Genomic DNA, 26,547 nt, shown 5'->3' on the forward strand with positions numbered 1-26,547 from the left:
GTGTGCCTTGGAACGAGGCGTTCTGGGGCAGCATAGACAGGTCTTTTCTGTGTTAGAGTTTTACTCGCTGCAGGGTGTACTTTGAGGGTTTGTGACTCTGCAGACCGTTTACATGCAGAAAAAGCTACATAACACACAAGGGGACGGGTAATAACCAGAAAAGCATGAGATGGGACCTTTAAGGACTGTTAGGGTCTTTTGTTTACAATGAAGTTAGCAAAACAAATAGTTTACAACACTATGCATGTGTCTTTCCCTCCAGTGTGTGCAGGCGGAGGTACGAGCTGAGCAGGAAAGTGCTTGGCAGTAAATCCTTCGGCCTGCTGGGGAACAGACGAGCCGTCAGTGTGGACTACATGCCCGTCCTCCGATACATCTGTCGGTCTCAGAGAGAACAGAAAGAGGAGCCAATCGGGTGAGACGGACACAATACAGGACACATCAATTAAATTAAAGAGGCCAACTACCTTTAGCACAAGTGATTAATAATTTAGCACTGATGACAGCACTGTTTTTAACAAATTAAATCTACTATTAAGAAATACCTCACCAGCAAAGTTATCTATTGTATCTCCATTACTCACCCTTGTTCCTTTACATACGCATTTCAGCTAGTCTTAATATTAAAACCACTTCCGCATGTACAGTACATTGTTTTGGGGGGGGGGGAGTGGGCATAGGACTTGGATTATATTGTATGAGTTTTAAGAGATGGTGAATGGATGTGTTGAAATACTTTTTTATGTTTACTTGTTGTGATTGTTGGTTCACTGTGTAGTCAAGTTAGAAAACGTTTTATTTAAGAATTCATGGTAAGTAAATCATGGTAAATACAAAGGGCCATTTTTGGGTTGTAGTGTTCCCTTAACTTCATTATAATAAACTGGTGACACCAGGGCAGTCAGTGTGACAGATGACAAATAATACTTAAGACCCGCAGACTAACTCTAATGATTGCTCCCCCACTGTAGGTGTCTGAACTACCTCAGCAGCACTCGCCTGGGCCTCTCAAAGTCAACCATCCAACTCCTGGCAGAAGATTTCCCGTAGAGAACCTCACATTACTCCAGTCAGTGTTGTATTTTACTTCTGTGCATTTAACTTATAACAATCTCCACCTAATTACTTTCAAATGAATTTGATGCAGCTGATGAGAAATCACGTTTAATTTCTGTGAAAAGTAAATAAAATCAATTTTTGCAAATGATCATTTCTAAACGAAGAGTGTTCAGGCACTTATGTGGGTTGCCATTGAGATCATTGCAGTGTTTTTCCTAAAAGTTATTGCATAATCTTGACAGCATTTACTTTATGATGAAGGTCCACTGCAGCAATAACCAAACATTGCAGCAACCCTCATGCTAAGCATACCAAAACCAGAGTATTAAGAGTGTTTCATGTAACAACAAACTTATTTATTATCTTGTATCATCACCTTCTCCCAAATCTGTTCGAGAGGTACATGTTTGTTAAAAGTCCACAAAGGCTCAGAATTCTACTCCCAGGTTTGTTTTGGCTCCTGGGATGAGATCAGACCATGTGGCGGCTAAGCGGAGGATTTCCTGAGCAGTTCGTAAAAAGCCACAGCCTGGAGCAGAGCGTTACAGAGTTCCTCTCCTTCGCCCTTGCTGCTCATCTGGAAAGCATTCCTGTACTTCATCAGCAGATTGGGGGGGAAGTTTATCCTCGGGATCTCCTGAGTCATCGAATCTGACATCAGCTGTCGCACTACCCGCGCTCCACTGGCCCGCGAGTCGCCCACCATGAGTTCAAAGTGACGCCCCACAGCGGAACGCATCATGTTCAACACCCTGCAGAGGAAGGAAGTCAAGGGGGGACATTATGGAACAAGTCATTGTTCAAAGCACATTTCACAATAAAGGTCATGTGTGTTTGTACAGTATTTAGGCAGCTTTTATATTGGTAAAGTTGTAATTCTCTCACTTTGGAGGTATGTTGGACTCCTGGGCTAAGTTTCTCGGCTCCAGCAGAGAAAACAGCATGGCCTCCACAGTCCTCATGTGGGCCATGATCGGGTACAGAGCTGTGTTCTGCATCGAGATGGAGGATTTCTCGATTATGTAAAAGTCAGCTGAGGGGAGGACTTTCAGAACTGCAGAAACCTGAAGGCAGACAGGAAACAGTATACATTTTGCATTAGTACTTGGGTTCTTTTTGTGTGCCTTAAATGACATCTAGATGTTAACAAAAAGGGAAAACAAATTGACAATAGGTTTCATATATTTTTCTCTCCTCAAAACGAATCAACTAGTGTAACATTTCAATTGTAACAGGGGAAATCTGGTAATTATACTTACATCATTCAAGTAAGCAGAAGCCAGGTATGTTCCCTTAAGGAAATGTGGACATTCCACCTCTTGCCAATCCAACACCGTCATCTCACGGCCCACATGAGCCCAGGCGATTTTATTAGCCCCGCACACGATTGACACAATTGCATTCGCCTCCTAAGCAGACAAATAGAGATTCATGATAGTTACAGTGAATGATCCTGATTTCTGAAATAAGACAGTCAGTGCTATGACATCCAGACAGACACAACATACGGCAGCATCTTTGTATAGTCCTTTTGTATCCCGCCCCTTTGTAGTCATTTAGTTTCTCAGTGGTAGTTTGTGTCTTTTAGACGTATTTTTGATTTTCTATGACATCATTTTCAGTCTTTGATTATTTCTCTTAATAATCATTTGCTGTTCCTCTGTAGTCGTGTGTCTTTTTGTGGTCATGCTAGTTTGTGGCACTTGGCAGTCATTTTGTCCCTCTCGTCATCTATGTGACTTCCGCATCCCAAGTTATGTTTTATGTATTCATTGTTTTGATTCTCTTTTGGTATTTTGTGTTTGCTTATGTTTCTGTAATTCTTTTGTGCCCATTTGGTTCTTTATCCCATAAGATATGTTATCATAACTTAACAGAGTTTCTCAGCCAGCTGTGCCCCACAGGCACCCTCAGGCCAGTGATGCATGTAAAGACAAGTGCAGGTGTTTGGAAATACACAAGGACCTTACCTCCAACCAGGACCTGTCAACCTCTGGCCTGAGAAACTTGGCCAACTGAATCTTCACGTTCCTCCCCCTCTTCACGGGGTTGAGGATGGAGTTGAACACAGTGACAGCACTTTTGTGTTTCAGCAGCGGTACGTTCACCACACTCTCCAGAGTTTTAAAAGGTCCGTTTTTAGTCCTGTACTCCACGATGTTGACTGACTTGCGGCCTCGGAGGAGCTTGACGCCTGCCAGCTCTGACGGTGAGGCGTTGTTGAGCATCTGGAGGATGGTGTCTTTTTGATCGGATGTGTAGCAGGCATCCAGGGATCTATTGGCCTCATCGCAGGGCTCTGAGGTGGAGGTGATGGAGGCGTTCAGGGTCTCAAAGCCTGCCACGGGAACCCGGCTCTGCCAGCAACTTGTGCACTGGAGGTACCGCGGCTCAAGCTTCGGGAGGCAGCCATGCCGAGGACGATGGAATAAACCAGACTGTCCCGCATACTGACCTGCAGAGGAAACACAAACCAACCCTGGTGAATATATATATTTTTGTATTTATTTATTCAAGAACATATATCTTGTATACGAAAAGGGCTAGACATGTTAAGTAATAAGACAATTACATAAAAATACAGTTTCCTATTTCAGATTAAGTATTTGTTAAATACACAATTAGTTTTGATTGCCTTTTTAATCATAATGTTTTTTAATGAATTTCCCCCGAGGGAGATCAATAAAGGTTCCTCTTCTTCTGATATGACACTTAATAGTGCAAATAATCATCAGAATCATACACACCACTATACTGTAGTTGTGTTATGATATGACATTAAACATTTTGAATGTTAAAATGTCTATCCTGGAGTTGTACTTTCTGTCCACCTGTGTCATATAAAACCCAAAATGCTAACAGGCTGACTCCTCAACACGTGAGAAGAAAGCCGGAGTGTCTGTTAACTCACTGTTATCTCCCTGACCTAATATTCACTGTGAAAACTCGAGAAGAAAAAGTCTAAAAAATATAAAACTGTTGAAATAGCAACAGAACCTGCAACTGTGACAACTAGCTACATTTAATTAGCATCACACTGCTACTATGGGAATTTAAACAGACATCATTTTACAACTTACTTCTCTGAACGACCGAAGACAGAAATCGCCTGGCGAGCCACATTCTCGTTATTTAAAATAAATATTTATATGTTTTTGTTACAACATTATACTCTCTTTATACATCCATGATTATACAGGTTGAAGAGTTTGCCCTTTTGTCCGACTGTTTCGTTACGTCGGCTTAGAACAACAACGCGACAATGGTTCCGGTTTTCTTCTTCTCTGTTTTACTTGTGGATTGCAAATGGACGTTAAAGGTTAATAGTGCCACCTAATGTATGGGAGTGTATAGTTGAATGTGGTGCTCATGTGGTAACTTACTATACAACAGTATTCAATAGCTGTACACAAGCAACATTTTTGATGCACTTTACTGCAGTTTTTATTTTTACAACACTGCTGAATATTGTACATCTTACTCCAAATATTGGTCTATAGTTTATCAAATGTGTTTTATATATTTATTATACATGTTTTATTTAATTTCTTCATTTTCATCAGTTTTAATATGAAAATGTTGCTTACTCTTCTACATAATAAGTAATTGTAATACTTTAAGTACATTTAGCTGATAATGCTTTCGCAACTTTCCCTAATGGATATTTTAATGCAGGATATGACAAAGCATGTTAACATTGTGGTATTGCTACTTTCATTTTTTTAAATCTGAACATTGCTAAAAAAAAAAGCCTCCAGAATGACCATGTAACAGATTTATTTAGATTTTCTTTTGAAGGGCTGTTGTAATAGACAGTTTTAGCTAAGCTACCTACAGTGGGGCAAAAAAGTATTTAGTCAGCCACCGATTGTGCAAGTTCTCCCACTTAAAAAGATGAGAGAGGCCTGTAATTTTCATCCTAGGTATACCTCAACTATGAGAGACAAAATGAGAAAAAAAATCCAGAAAATCACTGTCTGATTTTTAAAGAATTTATTTGCAAATTATGGTGGTAAATAAGTATTTGGTCACCTACAAACAAACAAGATTTATGGCTCTCACAGACCTGTAACTTCTTCTTTAAGAGCCTCCTCTGTCCTCCACTTGTTAACTGTATTAATGGCACCTGTTTGAACTCGTTATCAGTATAAAAGACACCTGTCCACAACCTCAAACAGTCACACTCCAAACTCCACTATGGCCAAGACCAAAGAGCTGTCAAAGGACACCAGAAACAAAATTGTGGACCTGCACCAGGCTGGGAAGACTGAATCTGCAATAGGTAAGCAGCTTGGTGTGAAGAAATCAACTGTGGGAGCAATTATTAGAAAATGGAAGACATACAAGACCACTGATAATCTCCCTCGATCTGGGGCTCCATGCAAGATCTCACCCCGTGGGGTCAAAATGATCACAAGAAAGGAGAGCAAAAATCCCAGAACCACACGGGGGGACCTAGTCAATGACCTGCAGAGAGCTGGGACCAAAGTAACAAAGGCTACCATCAGTAACACACTACGCCGCGGACTCAAATCCTGCAGTGCCAGACGTGTCCCCCTGCTTAAGCCAGTACATGTCCAGGTGCGTCTGAAGTTTGCTAGAGAGCATTTAGATGATCCAGAAGAGGATTGGGAGAATGTCATATGTTCAGATGAAACCAAAGTATAACTTTTGTTATTGACCAAATACTTATTTTCCACCATAATTTGCAAATAAAGTCTTTAAAAATCAGACAATGTGATTTTCTGAATTTTTTTTTTTTCTCATTTTGTCTCTCATAGTTTAGGTATACCTAGGATGAAAATTACAGGCCTCTCTCATCTTTTTAAGTGGGAGAACTTGCACAATTGGTGGCTGACTAAATACTTTTTTCCCCCACTGTATATGAACTAAAATATTGTGTGTCCATTAGCTTGTTTTGCCGTTTGCCTGTCCCGTATATTTGCCAGAAAACATCAGTGCAGCTTTACATTTTCAGCCATCTGTATTGACCGTATACATTTCAGCAAAAAGGAAGTGCTTAGGCTCAGATTTTTTCTTTTAACTTCCTGTCTACAATGGTTGGGGGATTGTGTTGCAATATGTAGTCAGGGATATGACCTTTGCTAAATCTGGATGTTTGAGAAGTGGTCGTAATTGCCACATGAACAGCATTTCCTCAGAGTTATGTAATGTTTTCGACAGCAGAGTAATTCGGTTTATTGTTTTAGAAAATGACAAAAGAATCCATTAAATGCACATTTTCACAACATACTGTAAGTCAGTAGAATTTGATAGAGGGCTGACCATGTTATTTTTTTAGATAAGGACAGGTGAAGATTCTTAGGCTAGTTGGGTTATTATGTAATAACATTATTTTCTTTTATTATTAAAGGTTGTTAAGATTGGTATTAAACTGTGTTATGCTTCAATGTATTTATCTACAAAGCCTTCTATAATAAAGAGATGTTTTTTTTATATATTTACCCTACATTCAATTGCTTTTTAATTGAAATGGACTAAATGAAATATTCTTAAATGAACAAAATGTATTTTAAATAACTTCTCCACACAGTCAAAGTCACATTTCAATGTCTATCGTTCTCACACTCAATCTTTTACACAGTGACGTTTGTTTCACTTCCTTTCTCTGTTATTTGTGGACCTCTGCGCTTGTGTGCAGAACAATCAACTTCATGATGTTGTGCTGTTAAGAGGAAATGCTTCTACTGGGCAGTGAGAAGAAGTCATGTTTTTCACCTGCTACCATGCAGAGCAGCTCTGTGACAATCACTGCGTAGGATCAATATGGAGGTAATACCAAGTAGCTCTTTTGTTGGGAGTCTGTCAATCTGACATAGCAAACCACCTTCACTGATGGCCTGTGTGGAGAGAAATAACAAAATCATGTTCGATTTGGTGCGACAGCCAGGCAACACCTTTTGTGCTGACTGTGGAGTTCCTGGTGAGTACGCTGAAAAATATTCATAACCACAATTTATTATTATATGATAGCAATTGTGTTGTGTGACTGATTTCCAACTATACATGTCCTGTCAAATACCCTAACTCTATTTGAGTGACCATGTTTACTTTATTAAAGTTAAAAGAATGAGAAAAAGTAACCTTCGGCATCAGGCCACGTGATGTTGTTTATTAACAGAATGATATCTACATTTTATAACCAAGTCACGTTTTATAATTAACTTTCATAAGGGGAAGTGGTGGCTGCTGCATATTCTGTGGTATGACTTCATTGTTCCTTCTAACACTTTGCCACAATCATTGTCACAGACAGTTAATAATCTGTGTAGGAGGGAGAGACAAGCAATACATGAAATACTTTTATATTCCCTAGTTCTACAGATTTCTAGTGCACATAAACTTACAAAATAAACTGTGAACAAGATTGTCACTTTCAAATGTACTCTATTCTAGTCTGAAGTTGCTTCTCATACAATCAGAGCGGTATTTAGTTTCTTCCTACAGTGTAAACCTTTTTCTTTCTTTCTTACAGATCCTGACTGGGCCTCATACACTCTTGGTATCTTTGTGTGCCTGAACTGCTCGGGGATTCATCGTAATTTGCCTGCTGTCAGCAGAATGAAATCCATACGTCTGGATCACTGGGACGATTCACTAGTAGAGGTTTACCTTTGTATTCATTTTGTATAGAGATCTATTAACATGTTTGAATATTCTTTCAATTTAAGCATTATATTATGCATTATCTTATCCATAATATTATATGTGAACATTTAATAGTTGGGCAATATTAATATTGAAACACATTTTTTATTAGAAGTCAGGTGAACTTTTTTGATGCCATGAGTATTTTTATATATTTTTTTAATTCGAATTGAAATTGCTATTGTTCCATTTATTGTATTTATTATTCAAAATCTATTGTTAGCACATGTGACGGTTAATCCATTTAACTTTAAGTCTAGAATCCTAAGTTCTTCACCGTGTTAGTGCTCTATTTTGTACAAGTTAAATCTTTAAAAGTATACTTTGATCCCAACATTTGGACTGTACATGTTTTCTTTATAAAAGGAAGAATGTTAAGCTCTGTCTTAAATGTAAATCTTTCTGGTTTAACTCAAACAATTCACCTGTTTTGCAAGGCAGGCATCCGTCAATATGAAATGAAGGGAATTTGTTGTTAGAACTTTTACATATCAATCTCTTTAAATGTTGTGGTGTCAGTTCATGCAGGAAAGAGGAAATACTGTAGCCAAAGCCATATTTGAGAAGTGTGTCCCTGCCTTCTTCTACCAGCCGCTACAGAAAGACTGCATGTGAGTGACCGTACCATCCATTCACCATCCATTCACCCTATTAGACCAGTGGAAGTAAAAAGTGAAGTATTTCTAATGAATGTGGGTGGAGAGGTACAGAAAGAGGAACTGAGAGTTAGGTACCAAAGTGGAGCCTTCACTACAGACTATGAATAGAATCATTCATCAAAGAAACTTTTCTGGTATTTACCTAAACACTTCTGTTTTGTCTATAAGGAAACATTAAACTGTGTATTGCTTCGTTGTAGGGTTCTCAAGGATCAATGGATCCGTGCAAAGTATGAAAGAAGAGAATTCACAGGAGAAAACGAGTTATTTAAGCAAGCTTATTGCTCAGGTAATCATTCTGCCATTATACTAACATAACTGTATTCTTCCAATCAGTATTCAGAATTATGCTTTTTTGTTTTTTATATATAAGATTATATATAAAGTTGAGTTGCCCTTCATCTCTTTTTTTATGTAATGTATCTAACGCAGAACTGTTTGAGTCAACTCTATGGAAAAAGGGCAAAGACAACAAGCAGTTTTTAAAGAGGATCTTCCAGCTGTCCCAGAAAGACTTCACCCTTCGATACTTTATTAAAGAGGATGTGAGTTTTGCCAGATCATTACTTAGTCTGCAAAGTTTTATGAGTGTACACAGCGAAATAAATGTAGTTTCTAAATCTTTGAATTCCTTCCTCTATCCTCTCATTAAAAAAACAAGTCCAAGCTACCCAAAGTTATCATCTCCATGAAGGACCTGAATGCAGTTTTTCAGCCAGAGAAGATTGGTCACAATCACGGTCTGCAGATATCCTACGTGCATGGGGAACGCACCAGGAATCTGTTTGTTTATCACGAGAAAGGACAGGTGTGTTTGGAAGCCCTTTATTTCTATAGATCTTTCCTTTGAGTCTGATCTTCATTGATTTGTTCCATGTGTTTAGGACTTGAGGTAAGGTAAAACATGTTTTTGCAGTGAGCAGTAAGTTCCTTAAAAGAATAAGATATCTGTGAATCAGGTGAAGTTAACAATTTGCCAGGACATGTTTTGTTAGTCAAAAAGGTGAAAGAAAAGTAAAAAAAGTTTGTATTCAAGATGCTGAAGTGCGACAACAACTAATACAACAACACGCATACAAAATCTTCACTCAAATGCATTGCATTACTGTTCACATACTTAAAGCAATGTGAAAGTTAACAAACCAATATGCTATTGAGTCTTAAGAAAAAATATATATATTTTGATCAACATAAAATCTAGATTAGAACAGTTAAGCCAAACTATATTCAGTTCAATGCTTTCCCCATGATTCATAAATATTTTCACACAAGACTCTAGTGCTACATAGGATTTTAAATACTAAACAAACATTACATTTTAAATGTGCATTTATTGAAGCTGAAGGTGTTTCAGTGGGCCTTATAGACCCAGATCAGCAACATGTGCCCGGTCGGGATTTAGAAGAACTTTGGGAACCATCCCTCGCTCTTTTGGGGGATCTGGCTCTCAGCGTCCTCGACCTGCGACTTCATGGCGCTCTCAGCTTTCTGCAACTCCTGCTCCTTCTCCTGCAGAGTCTTCTGGAGGCTTTTTGTGGCCTGAAGGAGGGTTGACCTGTCATCCTTCGACTTGATGCGATCAAGCTCCAACTTCTGCTCAGCTTTTCTCAAAATCTCACTGAGCTGAGGCACATTGGAGGTTTTTCTTTGCTGGAACTCTGTCAGCAGGGATGCTTTTTCCTCCTGACAAAGGAGAAGGGCGGCTGATGATTTTTCGGCCTGCTCCTGGAGAGTGGTTTTCTCCAGCTCCAAGCGGCGGCACTGCATCTGTGAGACACATTCTGCCTTTTCCAGGGCAACTTGGAGGTTCTTGTTCTCCTCTCTCTCTATTTGGAGATAGCTCTCCAGGTCCACCTCCACATTGGTCTTTGACACTGTCAGAAAGCGTCTCTCAGCTTGAAGCTTATTCTGAAGGGCCTCTTTCTCTTCCTTCATGTGCTCCAATGAAACTTTCTGGTCCTTGTTTGTGGAGGTCAGTTGCATGACATCTTTCTGGGCTTGGCGAAGCATGGGGCAGATCTTTAACAGCTGAGTTTTCAGATGCTCTAGCACACTGCTGCTTTCAGCCAGCTGGGCCTTCAGGCCACCAATCTCTTTCTGCATCTCTTCTTTCTCAGGGTAGCATTTGGTGACTTCCTGTCTTTCTCTTAGAAGATCAATGAAGTTGGCCAGTGAGTCCTCTTGTATTTCCAGAAGGACTCTGCCCTCAGATTTTCCTGGGGTGATCCTCGCTTCACTGTCCTGCAGTTTACTCTGGATTTCTTCTTCCAGGTAACTCAGGTAGAAGTTAATGGGAGGGTCAACCTCTGTTGAGTCGAAATCAATGATTTCCATTTTCCAGTTTAAGTTGTGAGAGTACATGTCTTCTCTGAAACAATTTGTTTTCTGAGTGAAGTTTGAGTCTCTAGTTCTAGACTTAAAGGGTTTTAAAGTTCTAGAATCCTACATCATTCGGCTTTGATGATCAAGGATTCTATTCTTTCATCAACGTGAAAGTGTCACATGATCATCAAAGAATTGATGTGTCCCTTAGAATGAAGAATGAGCGGAACACACACACAAACACCCTAACAACCAGAAACATAATTTCCCCAAAGGCTTTTTCCTCGGCGAGATGATACCAATGAATTAAATGTATGTGGAACATTTGATGATATACTTGTTAATGTAAACTATATAGAATTAAGCTTTATTTGGAAACAACATTGAAATACAAATCATAACTGTGATGGGTAACTATAATCGTTTATAGTCGTTTTCAATTTGTCAAGCAGAGAGTAACATGGGAGACGAGACTCCACAGGGATACAATCCAACTCTACAGTACCTCCACACGGTTCCGTCGCGTTGAAGCTTGCCGGTGGGCGTGTCTGGTGCGCGACCAACAACCAATCACATTAATCTCCCGTCCCGGACACACAAGCATGCGGTTTGATTGGCTAGCGCTTGTACCGGCATATGATTGGATTGGCTGGCGCTTCCGTCGACGCTTGAAAAGTTGAACTTTTCTCAACTTTCGAAGCGAGCAACGGAGGCAAAGCAAAGCAACGGAACCACAATGCAGTTCAGCGAAGCGTGACGTCACCCGATTCAAAGTGAATGGGAAGCGTCTCCGTTGAAGCACGCAACGCTGCCGTGTGGACGTACCGTTAGTGTTCAATCCATCAATGAATGGATTCATCTCCTAGTTTCGTGGGCAAAAGTGTCTGAGGTTAAACATTTTATTGATTGACTCACACACTGGTCTGGTCCGATTCGACTGAGCTATACTATAATGACGCCACGGGCAGCAGTAGCTTTACACGACGTCACAGGAAATAAAACATTGTCAGGAGAAATTACTCAGTGTTTGTCTCACAAATGGTGGTCTCCTGGATGAGAGTACTGTGTTTCTTTGACCCATCCATGCCAAAGCGTTCTTCTGCACTCTTCATAGACGTCTGTTGTTCTGAGCGTCTACTAATGACACAGTCAAGTGTGCAGTGACAAGGTTAAAGAAAGGTCTAGAGTCAATTCCATTAGAGGGTCTATTAAAGTAGATAACCTCAATGTCAGACTTTACTCTGTGAATGAGGCAAAGAGAGCCGGGAGGTAGTATTAGAGATGAATCCCTTAAAATCCTTCACAGGTCTCTCTGACCCATTTCCCCAAACTACTGATTCTTATCCCAGGGGAGAAAATAATTTTCTCCCCTGGGATAAGAATCAGTAGTTTGGGGAAATGGGTCAGAGAGACCTGTGAAGGATTTTAAGGGATTCATCTCTAATACTACCTCCCGGCTNTGGTATACCTTTCAATGAAATTATGGCATCCAGGTAGTTGTCCATGCATTAATACATTACTTATGAATATGATACATCATTAATGTACGGTGTTTATTTGTTGATGAATAACAAAAGAAACAACTGTTGCCCTCAAATTGGTGAACATTAAAANGCCGGGAGGTAGTATTAGAGATGAATCCCTTAAAATCCTTCACAGGTCTCTCTGACCCATTTCCCCAAACTACTGATTCTTATCCCAGGGGAGAAAATATTCTCACCTGTGCTGAATACCCCTTCTCTTTAATGGTATGATTTGCACTCTGTTTATTCAAACACAACTTCGGGACATTAGATATAGTGCCTGGTGGGACCCAACCTGCCTTCTGCATAATTGATAAGGGACTTTATATAGTCTCCAAAATGTGTTCTTGTCCAACTTTTTACTAAAAGCTTTGAGTAATATGCTTTGACTGACATCTTTGTCAATTTTATTTTGGCAAATGTAATATATAAGGTTAAACAAAAACAAAAATAGAATTATAATGCCACAGTATGGAAACAAATCAGATCCAAATGTTAAATTAAGTTTTTTAATTAAAAAAAGTATTTCTATGCTATAATTCAATTTATATCAATTTAAATAAATGTATATAAATAAACATTGATTGATTGATTACAAAATACCCATTTTAATTATATGATTCATATTTTGTAATGACATTTTTTTCAAAATAGATTTAAAAAATGTACACCTTAATCCTCTTTGTTTACTGGTTAATTACTAGTGTATGGACCAATATTAGCTCTCTGAAGCAATTAATTTCTACATGAAACCATTTTTAAATAGTTCTGGTCTATAATTCTCATTTAGGCATCGGTTATCAAAGAGGCCTGCAGTCACAGAGGAGTCACATCATCATTGTGGAAATTATATCTTGTTCTAATAGCTACTAAAGCATTTTCCTGCCATATGTTAAATTGCAGCTGTGTTATACTGTTTGTTTGGTTGAATACAGCTGTTCAGCTAAAGATTTTTCTTTTTTTTAACCTAAATTATATTAAACTCTCCCATGCCTTATAGGTGATTGTGTCCTTGTTCAACGCTATTCGGGCAACACGCTTGGCCTACCTGCAGAGGAAACACCCCACTCTTCGAGATAATGATGTGAGAAAGATTTTTAATGAAATTAAGCTCAGATAAATTGTGTTGAACTGCAACTTTTGTTCAGTTATCGGTGTTGCCTGTGTCTCTTTCACAGTTAATACCCCAGTTAACAAGATATTGCCTGAAGGAGGGGTACATGGAGAAAACTGGGCCGACGGTTTGTCAACTATCTGAATTGATTACAAAGATTATTTACATTTGTTATGTCTGACATTTGAGTTCACCCCCTCTCTCACTCTCTCTCTCTCTGTGCCTATATCTAATTTGTCTGTGTGTCTGTTTGTTCTTGTTCGTGTTTTTTTAGCATCGGGAGCCATTCAAGAAGAGGTGGTTCACACTGTGCTCCATGAACAGGAAACTTCTGTATTCTAAAAATCCCCTAGTAATTAACAGATAATACCACATGTGTCACAACGTTTGTATAAAGTTCCTCCATACAAAATATTTAATTAAATATACATGTCATTTATACATATCTATACTTGTATTCAATAATCTGTTATAAATTGCGTAATTTTGGAGATGGTAGCCTATTATGCTCTTCTTTTTGCTTTTCCCCGTTAGGATGCAACAGAGCTGGGTGCTGTCTTCATCGGCACGGAGAGCCACAGCTACTCTGCTTCAGAGAGCATCGGGCGGAGTTCGAGGGGCGGCCGGTGGAACTGTGGCATCATGTTGCAAACTCCGGACAGGCAGTATGTGTTTATGTGTGAGCAGCATCAGGAGCAGAAGGAGTGGCTGGAGGCCTTCAGAAAGATCATCTCCCAACCCATGACCCCAGAGGACTACGCTAGTAAGATACTGTGTTGTTACAGATGATGCAGCGCAGGTGATGTGTTCAAGTTTCTTCATCTGTGAATCGTAACTCTTCTCTTCTTTCTCTCTTTGATGCAGATGAAGCCAACATGAGGAGAGGAAAATGACTTGATCAGCTCTACTTGCTGGTTTGCATGAGTTTAGGATCCTTAATTACTGTATTGGGACCTAACAGACTGAAAGCATCTAGTTCCAAAATATACTCCTAAACCTGACGATGTGAAAGACTCTCTTATTTACTGGCAACATTGGTTAACACCACTGACAAATAAATGACCAGCTCCAACATTTTGTACAGACTATACGGTGTCTGATGACACCATGGAGACCTTGGAGAAGTTACTGCCAGCTGGGATGTTGCTGCACATCATTAGCCCGAATTCCTTACATTGCTGTGGCCACATTGACATCACAGAAGTATTTTCAATACATTATTAATGCACTCAAAACTAATATTATATTTATTAATGAATATATGGGGAGAAGAATAAACAGGTTTTACATTGTAGGCCTATGTATAATTTGCAATTGTTCTGTAGTTTTTAAATGTTTTTTTATTTCACTCAATTTGCACATTAGGAAAAAGTCTTTTTTACACATATTAATTTTAGCTGTCAATAAAGCTTCAAACTATATTAAATTGAATAAATAATGTAATTCTGCTTTTAATGTTCACCAATTTGAGGGCAACAGTTGTTTCTTTTGTTATTCATCAACAAATAAACACCGTACATTAATGATGTATCCAAGCCCGCCTTAACCTGCCATCAGGCCCTGGGGCTGATAGTTTTTGTAGGCCCCCTATTTAAACATCAAATCAAAGTCATTTATAGCCTCGGCAGGCTCTGTGATCGCACTTCTCTACTCTGCTCTACACGCGCCTGGTCCTCTCCTCCATATGAGTGACGTATCGGGCCTCCCTCATGTATTTGTCCGGTTGCCGTTGGCTCCCCTCCACGTAGCAAGTCCTCGTCGTCCTCTCCATCTCCTCCAACAGATAATGTCCCTCCTGTCTGTTTTTCCTCTCCCGCTACTCCATCGCTATCAGAACCAGACGGCCTACTTGTCTCCGAGGCCCCGCGGCCGGCAACGCTACCGCTCGGTACAGAACTCATCTGTCCTTCCTCCTCATCCTGGCCTACAGGTTTAAAATAACCTGTAAGCTTCGGCATTTTTTGTAACAGCTGCTTGTTTCGAAACTCCTTTTCCCTCAACAATTTCCTTTTCCGAGCGCCACTCTCAAACTTTTTCTTCACTCAATCACTCGCAATTTGAATAAGTCACATGTGAAACATATTCTCATTCTGACGTGTGTGTGTTTGTGTATATTTGCGTTTGTGTGTATTGTGTTTGTTTCCCGGGGAAAACACCGGCTGTTGTTATGCCTGCTGTGACGTCAAGTTACTCCGTTCTCCGCTTGTAATTATGCCGTTACAAACTTCAAAGTTGTATTTATCATCTGAATTTGCCGAAACAAGTTTAATATTCTGAAAGCCAAGACTTTGTTTTTTTTAAATCAGATGAAGACAAACTGTAACGGACCTTGCTGTGTTATCTATGATTACTATACGTCTTACATTAATAATTTCAGTGGAGGGAGGGGGGCGGCGCTGTGGAACAGCAGAGTGGCGAGGGAGAGCTGTTGTCTTCCCTTTACAAGCTTCAAAAATGTATTTATCGTGTGATTTTGGAAATGAAAGTTTCATATTCTGAAAGCCAAGACTTTGTTTATTTAACTTTTTTTTTTAAAACACCCGAAATAAAAAAATAAAAAAATTGAATTTTTTTTTTTTTTTTTTTTAATTGGCTCATGATAGGCCCCCGATCACCGTAGGCCCCTGGGCTTCAGCCCAGGTCAGCCCGTGCATTAAGGCGGCCCTGGATGTATCATATTCATAAGTAATGTATTAATGCATGGACAACTACCTGGATGCCATAATTTCATTGAAAGGTATACCAGCTAAGTGCAAGATTTGGTTTTAATGCCTTATAACTGTTTATACTATGCTAACATGTTGCAAATGTCTAAATAAATGTGTACTAAACTTCTGGTTTCGATTGTTGTTATAGCCTGGGGCCACTATTGGCTGACAAGCGCTGTCGAGCTGTGGAAAGAATTAAGATCTCTCACTCCAGGCCATTTTCAGGGGACAAAAAATGTAAATAAATAAATAAAAAATAGTTAACCAGCCACCGAAGAGATAAGTCTGAAAAACATTGAGATCTCTGTATTTTAAGCAAGCAGCGTTGGGAAATAGCTAACTTAAGTGCATGTACTCTTATAACTTTTAAGTTATGTTATATTGCCAGATCTAACATTTTGGAAGTAAATGTATAAATGTAAATTTGCTAGAATGATCTGACAACTGGAATTGCATGTTTCTTTACAGATAAAGAAATTATGTATACATTGTGTAGTTATGACTTAAAATAATTAATGAGCAGGCCTACCTCAAAATAATTGTATTGAATAATATATTGGTGTATATCTTATACTTCTTTTAAATATAGCCTACACAGAAATGTTTTTTCTGTAATGAAGGTTTGTTATTGTTTAGATTTTTTGAAGTTTATTTTTATTATCACTTACAGTATGTGTTTTTTATTTTTTGACCATATTTTTGTATTAACATGAATGGGCTTCCATACCCCCTTTCTGACTAACTCACTGCAATAATATTCTCTCTTGCGTACCGAGTGGATGGGCGGGCTTTAGGTGATCATTTCTCAATATACGATCTTTGCTCGCAGCCAGAAGGGGCGTTAGTGAATGCACTGCTAGCACTCGTAACTTGTTTAAAGATTAGCTGGCTGAAGACCGCAGCTGCATGGCTTACTGGTCCTAGCAGAGGGGATATAGTAAAAACACCTTGTTAGTAACTCAGAGAGCTACTGGTTTGCACATATTCATCACGTTACGGTGCACCGTGTTTTTCTGAACCAGCGTAAACCGGAGCTGTCATGCAAACGTAGCTCCGTTAGCAAGCGAGCCAGGCCGACGAGAGCCCGGCTGATTGTATCCTTCATCGAGACGGGAGCATAGATGTTTCATACAAGACAGTTTACCGACGCTGAACAAGATGCGCAAGGACGTGAGGATATTGTTGGTGGGAGAGCGTAAGTAAAGCATACATTCACATCACAGTGTGTTAATCTGTGGTCTGCAGCGTCAGCCTTCAGTAGTGACTTTGCCCTGATGCTACCAGCTGGACTTGTGATGCTGCTGACTGACACAAACCATCATGATCATACTGATGTTGTGTGCTGTTTTGCTTTAACTTGTATGTAATTTAGTGGTATTGCTGCATGTCATATCCAGGACACTCGTAGAAAACCCTCCATTGATAAAGCTTTTTAAAAACAATAGTAGTTTTTCTCCCCATTACACAGCTAACTGCCAGCTAAGCTAAACACAGCTTGCTGACTTTATATTTTGACCTATGCTTTACTATTGCAAGCTGACTGTCCATTGTTTTATTAAATATAACTTTGAAATCATATGGTTTATGTAGAGATACTTCTCTTTTTTAATAGCAAAGCTTAAGAAACAAATCATATTTTACAAGTGTAAGAAATAACTTAGAAAATCTAGCTTGGTAATGTGTGCTGTGTAAAATAGTTTTTTGTCTAGGTATTTAATTCATTAAATATCATGGTTTTAAGTGGAAGTCAACATCAGAGAGTGAATTATATTTTCCATATTTCCTCCTTCCCTCTGTGGGTATTTTTTTTCACAGGAAGCCCAGCTATTTTGGGAATTGTGCTGTTAGAAATATTGTTTTCATTGTATTAAAGGTTAAGTCTTTTTGAAACAAATCCAGCATGAAAGCTGCAAATCATGTTTACATCCATAAACAATTGCCCTGTGGTGTTTGTGATTTCCACAATGAGGCCTTCTGTGTCTGAGTCACATGGCCCAGAAAGCTTGTTGAGTAACTCTTTTCTTCTTCCCTTGACAGCCAAAGTGGGGAAGACGTCTCTCATTATGTCCCTGGTCAGCGAGGAATTCCCAACTGTGGTATGTATACATTATTATCAGATTTTGTATATCCTTGAAGATGCCTCTCCACCTTGAACTTAATCAATAATTCCCTTGGGTTGAGTTTAACACCATTAATTTTACCTGATTATCTGGTTCATTTTGTTTTTTCTCAGCATGATTACTTTAAAAACTACTGGCCAGATGTTAATGAAACTTAATCGCATGGTGACTTTCTTAACACTACAAGGTCTGGCTGTAATTTGTGAAAGTCTTATTGTTGCTACTAGTTAAAGCCTTTTACCTGGTTATAAAGATGTCTGTGTAAGTGATCACTATTTTGCTTTTACCCTAGGTTCCTTACCGAGCTGAGGAAATCACCATACCTGCAGATGTCACACCAGAGAGAGTTCCTACACATATTGTGGACTATTCAGGTACAGTAGTAGAGATGAACTGCCCCAGACACTTCATTAAATTGTGGTGACCTTTGTTGTGAAATCATAAATATACAAACTCCTTTAGTCACCTTTTTAAGCCTAAATAATACTTTACTTCACACTGCACATGTCTTCCTTCTACAGAGGCAGAGCAGACGGATGAGCAGTTGTTTCAGGAGATCTCCAAGGTCAGTCCACACATTATGCTTTCCTGTTAGCCTGGAGAGAAGTGCTGATTCAGTTCTAAGCCTAATGGGTGTCTGTGTTGATCTCTCTCATAGGCAAATGTAATTTGCATTGTCTACTCTGTCAACAACAAGACTTCCATCGAAAAGGTGAGCTACCTCTGTGGCTGCTAGCATTTCAATAATTGGTTTGTATTACGGTTAACAGTAACATTTGTGAAGCTGTTGACTCATGTGTCACTCATGAATTTGTCCATCATAATGGTGATGATCTTTTACAGTTTTTATCTATTTTTGTTTTCCAAAGGTCACCAGCCACTGGCTCCCCCTCATCAATGATAACACAGACAAGGACAGCAGGTGGGAACTTTTATAAAAAGAGTTCAGAGTTTTCTGTGTTAGCTCAGTTTTGGGCAATTATTACGGGGGGAATTATGTGAAGGACCATTTCCTGTAGCAAGAGGCCAGTCATAAAACACAACTTGGGATTGAAGCAATGACCTACAGTAACGGGGTGGAACATTTCTCACAAATGTTTCTATGTAAGCTGAGAGCTTGAGTAAGCAGATTTTGCTTTAATTGCCCTGTATTTAGAGGTTTTCACTGTGGAATGAGTCACTGCTTTACTGAGAGAGAAAATACCAAAGTGCTTTTCTATAAAAAAAACACATTTTACATGTTTATATGTTTACGTTTTTAGTTGTACGAATACTTTGCAATGTGTACGAGTTTGTTGTGCCCAGGGTTCCTCTGATTCTGGTGGGGAACAAGTCGGACCTGGTGGAGCACAGCAGCATGGAGACCATTCTGCCCATCATGAACCGGCACAGTGAGATAGAGACTTGTGTCGAGGTGAGAGAGTAAACCGCCCTTTTTACTGCTCCCACTGTTTCTGAATAGTAACACCGTAAAGTAAATGCTGTGATAATACTCATCTGTTCAGATTTACCTGATGATAAATGCTTCCACATTGAATAAATGCAGTAGCAATACTATTGATTCAGATATCAGGCAGACACATATTTTGCTCAGTACACATAGTCAGAAGGGATGTAAACAAAAATGGAAATCAATAATATAGTCATTAAGCAGAACATAAAGTGGGGAAGAGGTTTGTACTCAATAATAACCATCGGTTGGCTGTTGACATCTTCTTGTTTACTGGCAGTGCTCTTCAGGTTTTTTCAGCCCGTTTTAAACACTTAAGTTGATTTAGAAACATTACTGTCTTTATAAATGGAGGTTTAATTTTTTTTCTTATGCTGACAATGTGGAAAGAGAATATCTGCAGATAATATACAAATGGTTTCTGTCATTTCTACAGTGATATCTAAGTAAAGCCCTTTCAATCAATCAATAAATGTTTATTTATATAGCCCAATATCACAAATGTTACATTTGTCTCAGTGGACTTCACAGTTTGTACAGAATATCAGAATGCAATACGACCCCCTCAGTCCTTAGACCCTCACATCGTACAAGGAAAAACTTCCAGAGAAAAACCCCACTGTTTAAAGGGGAACATGGGAGATACCTCAGGGAGAGCAACAGAGGAGGGATCCCTCACCCAGGATGGACAGACATGCAATAGATGCTGTGTGTAAATCGAAAAGATAATACATTTTACAACATAGGTAGACCGAATGTTAGGAAATGCATGTGTCTATAATAATAAGATGAATCCACGAGGATGTCAGCAATCTTGTGGGAGCCATCAGGGAAGTAGTATGGTGAGAGTCAGGCAGGACCGCAGAGACAGGTTCAGCCACGACTCGAAGTCCAGGACTCAGATCCAGAACTCAGGATCCAGGACACGCGACCACAGCAACAGGATTAGCCTCGACTCAGGATCCCGGCGTATATATGGACACAAAAAAGAGATTTGGGGGAAGCTGGGTTAATCGGAACATGAGAGTACACAGGTACAAACAGACAGAAAGACGGAGTAAGGTGCCCCCCCCCCCCCAACAGTCCAAGCCTATGGCCGCTAAACTAACGTGTCTACATACATGCACTCCCTTAGGATAGGTTGAGGGAAAAGGGTAGCAAGTAAGAAGTAGGAAACAGAAGTGGAGAGGCACACGCAGGGAGAAAGGTCCCCACTGGAACCTGAATTGGTTAGAGGTATAGGAGTAGGTCAGTGGCTACATTCCACACTCCCGGTACCGGGCTAGGCGTTCTCTGCAACCTGTTACCCTCTAATAGAACCTCGAGAGGTCAGAGATGGGAAAGGTTTTTGGATAAAGTTTTAAATATAAGATCTAAGTTTTTAGGATTTAAGTGAAAGAGTAAGAACTAAAATGTATAGGTGAAGAGGCACAATGCATCTACGTCAATGCACTCTAATTAGATTATTTTATTTGATCACTATAAGCTTTATCAAAAAGGAAGGTCTTAAGCGTACTCTTAAAAACGGATAGGCTGTCTGCCGCCCGAACACAAACTGGAAGCTGATTCCACAAATGTGGAGCTTGATAAGAAAAGGCTCCCTTTACAACCTTTTCTTATGTTAATGTTTATGATCCTCTCTATCAACCACTGAACATTTGCTTCTCCCACACAATATGTCAATTGTTAGTTATGCAATTTTTAAACGGTTGAAAAGCTGAAATGGGGAAGTATTCAGCCGATAAATAATCTTGTCGATCGACCCTTTTGTAAATATTATCAGAATTGCTTTTATTGTCAAGTAGCCCAAGAATTAGCTTTGGTATGTGTGGTGCGTACAAAGACACAGAAAGAAGAATACGAGCAAAATAAAATAGTAGTCAAATATAGTCACCATGATGGACGTAGTGTTTTGCACGTTTACTATATAAAGTGTTTACAACGAGGAAGCCAAGATGATTTGATACTTGACACCTTGAGGTTAACTCGGTGTTAATTAAACCATGCATGTTGCTCAGACTGATCCTGTTTGCTAATACCTTGTCTGGCACCGACTTAGCTCCCACAAACACATGTACAGTAACACAGTCATATACACACAAACACAGACTGGTATGTGTATAGGGATAGCCCCTCTTTGTCATAACACTATATATTGACAGGGTTGCAAAGGCGTCTCTATTAAAAAGTAAATCAGTATGTATAAAGTACAACCAAACTCCCTTCTCCCATTTCTTGTTTTGTTCAAAGTGTTCAGCAAAGAACCTGAAGAACATCTCAGAGCTGTTCTACTACGCCCAAAAGGCCGTTCTGCACCCCACAGGTCCTCTTTACTGCCCGGAGAAGAAAAATGTAAGAGCAGAAATATGCTGTTTGAATTCTGCACCACTGTCAGCTTGTTTTACATCAAGAAAGAATCTTCAATGAATTCAGATTTTACAGAGCTATGTAATGCAGAATGTTTGTAGCGGTTTTAAGCACACAGACTAAAAATGGAAGGTCATTGTGGGTTTTAAACTGAATTTAATCAAAAGGGGAACTACAAAATGATTCTGTTGAAGTCATTTTGATTTGCCTATTTGATTCCCAGATGAAGTTACTGTGCATCAAAGCCCTGACTCGAATCTTTAAAGTGTCTGACCTGGATAATGATGGGATTCTCAATGATAACGAGCTCAACTTCTTCCAGGTAAGTCCACAGATCACTGCTGTACAAAGGTTAGTAGGTTTATCACAATTTGCACAGGACCTGTTTTGTCTCCCTTTAACAACAATGATGTTTTTGTCTGATCTTTCAGAGGACAAGCTTCAACATCCCACTGGAGTCCCAGGCGTTGGAGGATGTAAAAAATGTGGTCAGGAAGAATTTGAGTGAAGGAGTGCGAGACAACGGACTCACCCTGAAAGGTAGGAATACATGGAATGGCCTCAATATCATGTTTACTTTACATCTTCAAATTGTTTCTGAGTGTTGTTTGATGTTTATTGTGATATTCCTCTCCAGGCTTCCTCTTCCTCCACACTCTGTTCATCCAGCGGGGGCGCCATGAAACTACGTGGACCGTGCTGAGGAGGTTTGGTTACGACGATGACCTGGAGTTAAATCAAGACTACCTCTTCCCCCCGTGAGTCTCAGGCTTAATTTCTTAGTCACCCACCACCAACTCCATCCTGTGGACATGCCTTGTTAAAAGAAAAGTCATTCTGTGCCCTTATTAGATTTGCAAAGAGAGAACTGCTAAAGAACTTTGAATAGGCAACTGTATATAATATGTATCCTCTTGTTTAATCGTTTGTAGAAACTGTGTTTGTTTTGGGTTCTGCTCATTGACCGTACAATTTGCTTTAATATTTTACTGTTTTTAGGTTGAAACTTCCTCCAGACTGCACCACGGAGCTCAACCATAACGCCTACCTCTTTCTCCAGAGCGTCTTTGACAAACATGACAAGGTACAATCCTGTAAACCTGGCTCTGCATTTCCTTCACCCTCTGCCCTAGAGAGGCTTTAACAGAAAGCTGCTCAGTATGGCACCAAACCAAAATACCCTCCCATAGCCAGCGCTGACCACCTGCTGAAGCGAGATTTAACATGTTGTCACTGAGGCGAGATTTAACATGTTGTCACTGAGGAGGGATTGACGGCAGAATTAGCCGCAAGGTTAGAAAGTCAAAGAGGGAAATTGACTGCTTGTGCCATAATCTGCTTTCTGTCACTGACTGTGTCAAATGTCAAACTGTGAATGTGGGCTTCGGTCATGTTTGTTTTTCTCAGTTACAAATGACTCGGTTGATCCCATATTTTCCGATTTTAAACATTTCCTGCCTGTCAACAGGCCCAAAGTTTGAAGAAACAGACAGGAGCAAAGCAGTGTACAGATCTGGATGGACACATCAGGCACATGTATTTTAGATTACGAGAAAAAGGTGTAGGCTATATTTAAATTATTTTATCACCTTTCCTGTGCTGTCAGAGACACTTCTGACAGGGAACTTAATCCCCTCTCTACACTGTCTTTAAAGCCACTATACTGCTTTTTCAAAAACAGTGATTTTAACTTAAAGAGTTACGTCAGATTCTGGCATATTTTGCATATTTTGCATATTTTGCTGTAGTTTCCCAGCCTATAACCAACTTCTCCTTCCATCAGGACCGTGACTGTGCCTTGTCACCAGAGGAGATGAAGGACCTGTTTGATGTGTTTCCCTACATGCCCTGGGGTCCAGATGTCCATAACACAGTTTGCACTAACGACCAGGGCTGGATCACCTACCAGGGATATCTCTCCCAGTGGACGTAAGTGGTGTTCATTTCCGTTAAAGCCTGTATGTGTGTATAATGGGCAGTATCAAAATCTCTGTACATATTTATTTTTTATTAAACACAATATCTCAGTCACGTTTGTTTCTATACTTAATAAATCTTCCATTCAATCTATTTCAACTTACATTTGTTCAGGTTAACAACATATCTTGATGTCCAACGATGCCTGGAGTATATGGGTTACCTTGGTTACTCAATAGTTGCTGAGCAGGAGTCCCAAGCAGCAGGAGTAACAGGTGGATTACACCATCACATCTTCTTTTCCATATTTGTTTAAAATTATAGCATGTAGATCTGCCTAATCCATGGTTGTTATTCAGGGTCATAAATCAAGTGGGTAATTGCTTCACATGTCAATTAACTATTTTCAGATAGTCATGCTGTGAGTAATTTCATCAGTAAATCACCACCTTTGGACATTTGAAGCAGCTGTTCAATCTAACTGTCTGAAGGCATGTGTTGTGAATAGCAGCAGTCTGAACAACTAGTGTGTGTGTGAATGTGTGTTTCCCCCCCTGCAGTGACCAGAGATAAGAAGATTGACCTGCAGAAGAAGCAGACCCAGCGCAGCGTCTTCCGCTGTAATGTCTTTGGAGACGTTGGCAGCGGCAAAAGCGGCTTCCTGCAAGCCTTCCTGGGTCGAAACCTCATGGTAAACAGATTTACATACCAGTAATAATGACACATTTGAATGCATACTATCCCTTTTATCCCTTCCTCACATATATTTCACAATGTCCCAGATTTAAACAAACAATGTTGGTTTTACTTTTTCACAGGCATTAAACCCTTTGCAACACACTGCACAAATAAGTAATAATAATAATAAAGCTTTATTTATATAGCACGTTTCATACAACACGTGCAGCTCAAAGTGCTTTCCAAAATGGCACATCACAAGTTAAAAACCAACAACAAGAAATTCCCCTCAGATTACTTTGTTAAGAGCTTTAAAAGGTACATGCAGCAAAATATAAAATGTTATCAGGTTAATAAACACAAGGAGGTAAAATGTATGATAATAAAATAAAATAAATAATGGTTTCTCTCTGACAGATAAGACAACTGAGTCGATGGAACAATATAAAATATAAAATATAATATAAAATATAAAACCCCATGAAACAAAGTGAACATATAGGTACAACAGAAAAAAAAAGATTAAAACAATATAAAGGTAGGTAAATAATAAAGACTAAAAGAAAGTGGGGGTTTGCTAATAAAAAGTACAGGGTTTATATGAAAAATTCATATTTCACGTCAGATATCCTGTGTTTTTTTCCACATGGCCACACACATAACTGTTGTACACTATCATAACACATAACCCTCTCTTGTATATATGTGAAAAACATTTCCCAGTTGCTAAATAATAGTTTACAGACAGTTTCATGTCCTGATCTAATTTTTATGATGTTCCCTCCCTTCTTTTCTTTCAGCGCCAGAACACCATTAATGAGGAACAAAGGTCCTACTATGCCATCAGCACAACCTATGTTTACGGCCAGGAGAAATACCTGCTTGTGAGTATCAAAGAAACCTTTTAATACTACTATTTTTTTTGTTGCAATTTGGACTTAGTGCAGCACCATCTGGGCTGTACTTGTTATGTTCACGCAATTCTTTTGTTAAGCAAGCATTTGTACCTGCTCAAAAAAGGATGTAAATTGCAGTACTTACTTGAAACAGCACATGCAAAGCTTCCTGTGTGGCAATGCATTACTGAGAGGTTGCCACTAACATGTGATTGTGAAGGAGCAGAAAAAAAACATTGAATATTCCCATAGTTTCATAGATTATGAATTATATCACAATATTTGAAATAAAGTAACGTTGCTACCTTTTGGTCAAAACATATGCACTCTCAAATTTGATTGCTGAACTAGAGTGATTCCCGCAGAAATGAAGTGCATTAATTTCCATCATCCATTTATCCATCCATCTAGCATGTGACTATTGCTGTTGCAATGTTCTTGTAACTCTTCTTCTTCTATCTCCTCTCAGCTTCATGAAGTTTTCCCTGACTTTGACTACCTGTCTGAAGATGACCTGGCCTGTGACATTGTCTGCCTGGTCTATGATGCCAGCAACCCTTACTCCTTTGAATACTGCGCCAAAGTCTTCAAGGTATATGTGCGCATTATCTCAGTCAAATGACACCTTGAACCCACACAGGGTAAACAGAAAATGACATAATGTTTTCATAGCAATTTTCTGCGTTTTCTACCCACAATGTTTAAAGGTCCCCTTTTATCAGCCCTGCACATAACTTTTTTGCCCTGGTTCTCAAAGGAGCACCTGGAGATGTTGCTTGGTGCACATCCTCTGTATCACGNTTACTCCTTTGAATACTGCGCCAAAGTCTTCAAGGTATATGTGCGCATTATCTCAGTCAAATGACACCTTGAACCCACACAGGGTAAACAGAAAATGAAATAATGTTTTCACAGCAATTTTCTGCGTTTTCTACCCACAATGTTTAAAGGTCCCCTATTATCAGCCCTGCACATAACTTTTTTTCATCAATATATTATAGGTCTCAGATATACAGGACTGTCTCAGAAAATTAGAATATTGTGATAAAGTTCTTTATTTTCTGT

At 39.3% G+C, this 26,547-nt stretch overlaps 4 protein-coding genes across 6 annotated transcripts in view; 3 read left to right on the plus strand and 1 right to left on the minus strand.

The window, feature by feature from the left end:
- Positions 1-1,204, plus strand: part of atad5b (ATPase family AAA domain containing 5b) — a 7,818-nt gene extending 6,614 nt beyond the window's left edge. Inside the window, exons 13-14 of the mRNA XM_010774110.1 lie at positions 263-415; positions 972-1,204. Of these exons, the coding sequence (XP_010772412.1) occupies positions 263-415; positions 972-1,050 (232 nt within the window). The 3' untranslated portion in view covers positions 1,051-1,204. The remainder of the gene's footprint in view (positions 1-262; positions 416-971) is intronic.
- tefm (transcription elongation factor, mitochondrial) lies at positions 1,149-4,312 on the minus strand. The gene is made up of 5 exons (XM_010774109.1): positions 4,140-4,312; positions 3,030-3,514; positions 2,319-2,468; positions 1,945-2,123; positions 1,149-1,811 (listed from the first exon to the last, which is right to left on the minus strand). Exons 1-5 carry the CDS (start codon positions 4,180-4,182, stop codon positions 1,547-1,549), a joined length of 1,122 nt encoding a protein of 373 aa, XP_010772411.1. The 5' UTR covers positions 4,183-4,312; the 3' UTR covers positions 1,149-1,546.
- A 2,445-nt stretch (positions 4,313-6,757) lies between these two features.
- Positions 6,758-14,303, plus strand: LOC104947979 (arf-GAP with dual PH domain-containing protein 2). 2 transcript variants are annotated; one of them, XM_010774112.1, is made up of 11 exons: positions 6,758-7,003; positions 7,556-7,686; positions 8,248-8,339; positions 8,588-8,676; positions 8,820-8,932; positions 9,049-9,195; positions 13,233-13,316; positions 13,411-13,473; positions 13,621-13,698; positions 13,881-14,109; positions 14,211-14,303. In XM_010774112.1, exons 1-11 carry the CDS (start codon positions 6,916-6,918, stop codon positions 14,237-14,239), a joined length of 1,143 nt encoding a protein of 380 aa, XP_010772414.1. In that variant the 5' UTR covers positions 6,758-6,915; the 3' UTR covers positions 14,240-14,303. The 2 variants fall into 2 exon arrangements, with proteins under 2 accessions (XP_010772414.1, XP_010772415.1); XM_010774113.1 differs by having other exon boundaries at positions 7,556-7,680.
- Positions 14,304-16,903: 2,600 nt separating this feature from the next.
- Positions 16,904-26,547, plus strand: part of rhot1b (ras homolog family member T1) — a 14,689-nt gene continuing 5,045 nt past the window's right edge. For both annotated transcript variants that reach the window (XM_010774114.1, XM_010774115.1), the window contains exons 1-17: positions 16,904-17,249; positions 18,092-18,150; positions 18,467-18,548; positions 18,696-18,739; positions 18,833-18,886; positions 19,044-19,096; positions 19,480-19,588; positions 21,875-21,976; positions 22,215-22,313; positions 22,423-22,531; positions 22,629-22,749; positions 22,991-23,075; positions 23,775-23,920; positions 24,083-24,183; positions 24,469-24,599; positions 25,387-25,470; positions 25,952-26,074. In XM_010774114.1, coding sequence (XP_010772416.1) covers positions 17,213-17,249; positions 18,092-18,150; positions 18,467-18,548; positions 18,696-18,739; positions 18,833-18,886; positions 19,044-19,096; positions 19,480-19,588; positions 21,875-21,976; positions 22,215-22,313; positions 22,423-22,531; positions 22,629-22,749; positions 22,991-23,075; positions 23,775-23,920; positions 24,083-24,183; positions 24,469-24,599; positions 25,387-25,470; positions 25,952-26,074 — 1,539 coding nt within the window. In that variant the 5' untranslated portion in view covers positions 16,904-17,212. The remainder of the gene's footprint in view (positions 17,250-18,091; positions 18,151-18,466; positions 18,549-18,695; positions 18,740-18,832; positions 18,887-19,043; positions 19,097-19,479; positions 19,589-21,874; positions 21,977-22,214; positions 22,314-22,422; positions 22,532-22,628; positions 22,750-22,990; positions 23,076-23,774; positions 23,921-24,082; positions 24,184-24,468; positions 24,600-25,386; positions 25,471-25,951; positions 26,075-26,547) is intronic.

The sequence above is a fragment of the Notothenia coriiceps genome, unplaced genomic scaffold (genome assembly GCF_000735185.1).
Source record: "Notothenia coriiceps isolate Sejong01 unplaced genomic scaffold, NC01 NC01_scaffold00013590, whole genome shotgun sequence".
NCBI lineage: Eukaryota > Metazoa > Chordata > Actinopteri > Perciformes > Nototheniidae > Notothenia > Notothenia coriiceps.

What these genes read in the sequence shown, in the direction of transcription:
- tefm (XM_010774109.1), bottom strand. Translation starts at nt 4,182, where the DNA reads ATGTGGCTCGCCAGGCGATTTCTGTCTTCGGTCGTTCAGAGAA. An exon ending in GTCTTCGGTCGTTCAGAGAA is followed by an intron (nt 3,515 to 4,139) that starts GTAAGTTGTAAA and finishes TTTCCTCTGCAG; the next exon opens with GTCAGTATGCGGGACAGTCT. An exon ending in CTTCTGCTTACTTGAATGAT is followed by an intron (nt 2,124 to 2,318) that starts GTAAGTATAATT and finishes GTCTGCCTTCAG; the next exon opens with GTTTCTGCAGTTCTGAAAGT.
- LOC104947979 (XM_010774112.1), top strand. Translation starts at nt 6,916, where the DNA reads ATGGCCTGTGTGGAGAGAAATAACAAAATCATGTTCGATTTGGTGCGA. An exon ending in TGCTGACTGTGGAGTTCCTG is followed by an intron (nt 7,004 to 7,555) that starts GTGAGTACGCTG and finishes TCTTTCTTACAG; the next exon opens with ATCCTGACTGGGCCTCATAC. An exon ending in CCACTCTTCGAGATAATGAT is followed by an intron (nt 13,317 to 13,410) that starts GTGAGAAAGATT and finishes TCTCTTTCACAG; the next exon opens with TTAATACCCCAGTTAACAAG.